Raw genomic sequence first — 4,268 nt, 5'->3', positions numbered from 1 at the left:
TAATTTGACCTTTAATTTGACCGATCCTAGCCAATACCTTGACCGATCGGGGAAAACTATACGATTTCCGATCCTTATCGATATCGATTCATATCGTATCAATTTTGGCTGTGATATCGATAACTAAATCCTTGGTTGCAGGAAAATGGACTTGAAACAAATAGCAGAAACAGCATGGTCCTGCATAAACTTCTATCAATATAGATTATAGTGTGGTCTAACTTAAGACCAAAATTTAGAGGTTCGGTTGCGTTTAGTAACGTGCTAAAAAAACGTTGTTGGAGTTTTTTCATTCTATGAGAACGAAAAAATAGAATAAAGTTTTTGGTGCATTTATGGTGTATTTTATTTTATTTTTTTCACAAAAAGTAAGGGAAAAAATACGAGAATTTACGGAACGATAAAAGATAGTTCCGTCATTTCATTTTAGTTAAAAAAAAATGACACTTTGACACAGAAACTGAAATTTCCATTTTTAACATGAAACGTTGTTTCTGGAACAAAAAGTTTACCAAACGCAGCCAAAGAGTTGTTCCTTATCTCTTCCTTCTTTTCCGTTTCTTTACAAATTTACGACTCCTGAGCATTCTTCCAAGAGTCAGAATCATGATTGCGACACAGATTATTTGGAGCGATCATTTTTTCTTCTTCTTCTTCTCTCTTTTTTTTTTTTTTTTTTTTTTAATGAAAAATAGAAAATGGAAAAAGAATCGTTCTAATAATAACTTCTTCATTATTGTTGGGAGCATTGACTGAAAAATATTAATTTTCTGTAAGAATCAAAGAAGTGCTTTCTAAAAGTATTAATCTACTAAATCAGAAGAGAGCCAACCTCAGCAAACAGCTCCTATGTACTGTACATGGAAGAACCTGTGCAGTTGGGAGGAAGCACTGACATTTCTTGGATATTTTCATTACAGTTGTATTGCTAATTCTGTATCCTCTCTCTATGAACTTGCAGATAAGTTTGTTATATGCCAATGAATAAGATTTCCCTTGAGGATTATTAGAAAGCATATTAGCATTTGTCGCTGCATCCCCCTGCTTTGAACTGCTTCCAGAACTCGCACACAGCTTTGGAATAGTTTCCAGTTAAAGATATTAGTGACAGAGCAACCTGATTCCATGAATAATTCAATCTAAGATTTCGAAATCCTTAATGTCTAGTCTCATTCCGTGAAGTACCTCCATATTTTGTTGATGCTTGCAACATTTCCCTCTCCAACCTGAAAATTATTTCCATTATTATGTTTAACATAATTTTTCTTCTTCATAAATTACTCATCCAAAGATTTTATACAGGAATGGAAAATTGGACCAACAGTGCTGACTTTATGTGAACATTTGTTTGTGAGTTTTTCCATTGGAATGCTGAGAAAGCAAGCTGATAAGATTATGGCTTCCATCAACTTGGAGATAAACCAAAGGGTGCTGAGGGTAAGGAGAATATCCCTGTTTCCAAGAAAGAACAGAAGGGAGGGAATTTTAAGTGGATTGGGGGGATCTGCAGTTTTGTGTTCTCAGGGATGATTGCTTATGTTGATGGACGGTTATGCCGATGCATTCCTAATTCTGTTGCAAGAAGAATTGTAAGTGGATTTTTTCTAAGTTTTCTTGGTATAAAGGACAATAATTGAATTGTAATGTCATCCTTCATCAACTGTAAATAACATGTGATATCTGTAAATAATAAGAGTTCTCTTCCAAGAGTTGAGCATGGATATAAAACTAAAACATGTTTGCATGCTCCCAAAGCTTATACCTTCTGAAATGGCAGAACAGCCTTCAATGAAATTTTTTTGGGGAAAAAGAACCCGGAAATGCCCAGATTGTGCAGGGTACGAAAAGACCACTTCTGCCCTTGACAACAATGCATTGAATATACTCCAATGCGCCTTCCCACCACAAGCGACCTCTCCCTTGAACTTAGGCCAGTGCTCTACTGCAACTAGCAGTCACCACCACGCCAAGAGCCACTTCCTTATTGGATCCTCAGTTTACTTGATAAGGAATGTAATAGGGGGGAAGGGAGGAGAGAAGAAAGAGAGGGTGAGACAATATGCTGTCGGCGTGGGATAGAATCTCCACACTAAGCCAATGAGAACACTGGAACTGGAAGAGTGTTGCGTATAACGGACACCCACATGTGATGGTGGAGCGAATATAAGAGGAGAGAGACTGTGAGAGGGTGCATGATATGCTCAAAAATTCAGCACATAGTCACAGTCCCAAGTCACCGACCAACCATATATATATATATATATATATAGTGTGTATTCCACTAGGGCCAAAAACCCATTAAAAAATAACTCCTAAATTAAATCCCACTCACTACCCTCCCCTATAAAATCACCCCTTCCCCATCTTCACAGTTGCTCACAGTTACTCACAGTGACAAGTAACCAAGTACTGTTTCTCTCAATCTCTTGGGAATTAGTGGAGAGAGAGAATGGCGTTCATCGTTTCCAAAAAGCAACTGACCCTCTCAGAAGAAGAAAAAGTGGACTGCAACAATGTGGTGGTGGTAGAGGAGGAAAGAGAAGAAGCAGAAACCCCAAATACAGTGATCGGCCAAATCTACCTGAAGCCTTCTCACACCACGGAGACTCTCGACAAAGACCAGGTGCTCCGCCGTATCCGTCACCGTAAAAGGATGAACAAGCTCCGGAATGCCCTCCAGGCGCTGCTGAGCTTCCCCTTCTCATCCACCTCTGATGGGCCAGATAAGGTTCCAAACCACCGCCACCACAGCTGGCTCGACGATGCTTTCTCTGCTCCCTAGCCTTTAAACCCACTAGAGAAAATCAGAAATTCTTGACACCCTCTGCCGGAGTTGGGTGGCGCTGCCTCACTCGTGAGGTTTTCCTAGGGGGGGAAAAAAAAAAAAAAAAAACCACTCTTGCTTCAGGTTCCCCTGATCACTCACCTGGGCAGCTTCTTTCTCTCTTGTATTTTGTACAGTCGTAAATTAATAAAGGATCTATTTCTGCAACTTTCTTATGGTTAGGCATTTCGTTCCATTATTACCAGAAGTGGATTTATGAAAGTTCATTTTGGTTTCGTTTTATTTTTTATTTTTTTGGTTGGATTAATTTTGGTTTCTAGAGTATTAGTTTCTTTTTGCAGTACTTGTTTAAAGAAAGCATGAATAAAAGCGTCATTTTCCATCTGTTGAATGCTCAGTGTCACTCACTATCCACTGTAGGTGACCTGGACTCAAATATCTTCACCTAAAAAACCTATCAATTCAAATATTTTCTTTCTAATATGCTATCAACTCCAACTTTGGAAAGCAATGTCTAATGATAAGTTAGTATGACATTGTACAAGATTCACTTCTGATAAAGATAGAGAACCAAAAAACCTAATAGTAACAAAAAAAAAATCAATAACAACCAAATCAATACCATAATAAATTATTAAAATGGTAAATGGCTATAGTTGAACAGAGTATGTAGGAAGGGCATATTCTGAATTCTCAGGATCTTTTGATGGTACCTAACATACCCAGTTAGTGCTATCGAATAATTGAGATAACCTCCATATTTTGGTAGTGAGCCTAAGCTCGGGCAAGCCCAAGTGGCTGATTAGTAGATATAATACTGAATTAGGGTTGAGCAAGTTGTTCAAAAGCCCAAATATATACTCTGAGTACTCATTCAAAGAAAAAAAATATGTACATAAACTAGAGTAAACTTAAATATTTTAAGCAGCTTCCTTAATGAACCTACTGGTCAATAACAACAACTTTTAAAGAGCTTGTCGCAGGCTAGAGGTATCCATCTTCCTAAAAACCAAAGAACATGAAAGACTGCATGAGTTTTGTTTCCCTTTCGTTTTTTTGTAATAAGATACTTACATTAATAAGTTTTAAGGGAAATGGTTTCTTGGGGAGAGTGTGGCCTCTGCACCTAAACACATAGAGGAGTGAAATAATCAATTTACCCAATGAAATGGAAAATGACGTCTTTGTTCATGTTTTCTTGCACACTCGCATTGGCCCTATGCATGCACATGAGCCACACTCCACCACAGTAAACACTTTTCCCAAGTTTAAACAAGTACTACAAGAAGAAACTAATACTGTAGTACATAGTTTACTAGCAATCAGAAAAGGGAAATTGCATTTGTGCTTATCATATATATATATATATATATATATTGAAAATTATCTAAAAATTTAAAAAATATATCACATTACTCAGAATGGCCAGCCAAGGGGGGAAAAAATCAAAAGGATGATACACCAAAACCAGGTAGAAGAAACA

General features: G+C 37.4%; 1 protein-coding gene across 3 annotated transcripts in view; it reads left to right on the top strand.

Moving 5' to 3' along the window:
- The window catches only part of LOC122083951, a 10,032-nt gene extending 7,040 nt beyond the window's left edge, over positions 1-2,992 (top strand). For all 3 annotated transcript variants that reach the window (XM_042651906.1, XM_042651907.1, XM_042651905.1), the window contains one exon: positions 1,303-2,992. In XM_042651906.1, the coding sequence (XP_042507840.1) occupies positions 1,303-1,530 (228 nt within the window). In that variant the 3' untranslated portion in view covers positions 1,531-2,992. The remainder of the gene's footprint in view (positions 1-1,302) is intronic.
- The last annotated feature ends 1,276 nt before the right edge of the window (positions 2,993-4,268 follow it).

Source organism: Macadamia integrifolia, chromosome 7 (genome assembly GCF_013358625.1).
Source record: "Macadamia integrifolia cultivar HAES 741 chromosome 7, SCU_Mint_v3, whole genome shotgun sequence".
Classification (NCBI taxonomy): domain Eukaryota; kingdom Viridiplantae; phylum Streptophyta; class Magnoliopsida; order Proteales; family Proteaceae; genus Macadamia; species Macadamia integrifolia.
This window is presented reverse-complemented; position numbering and strand designations above follow the sequence as displayed.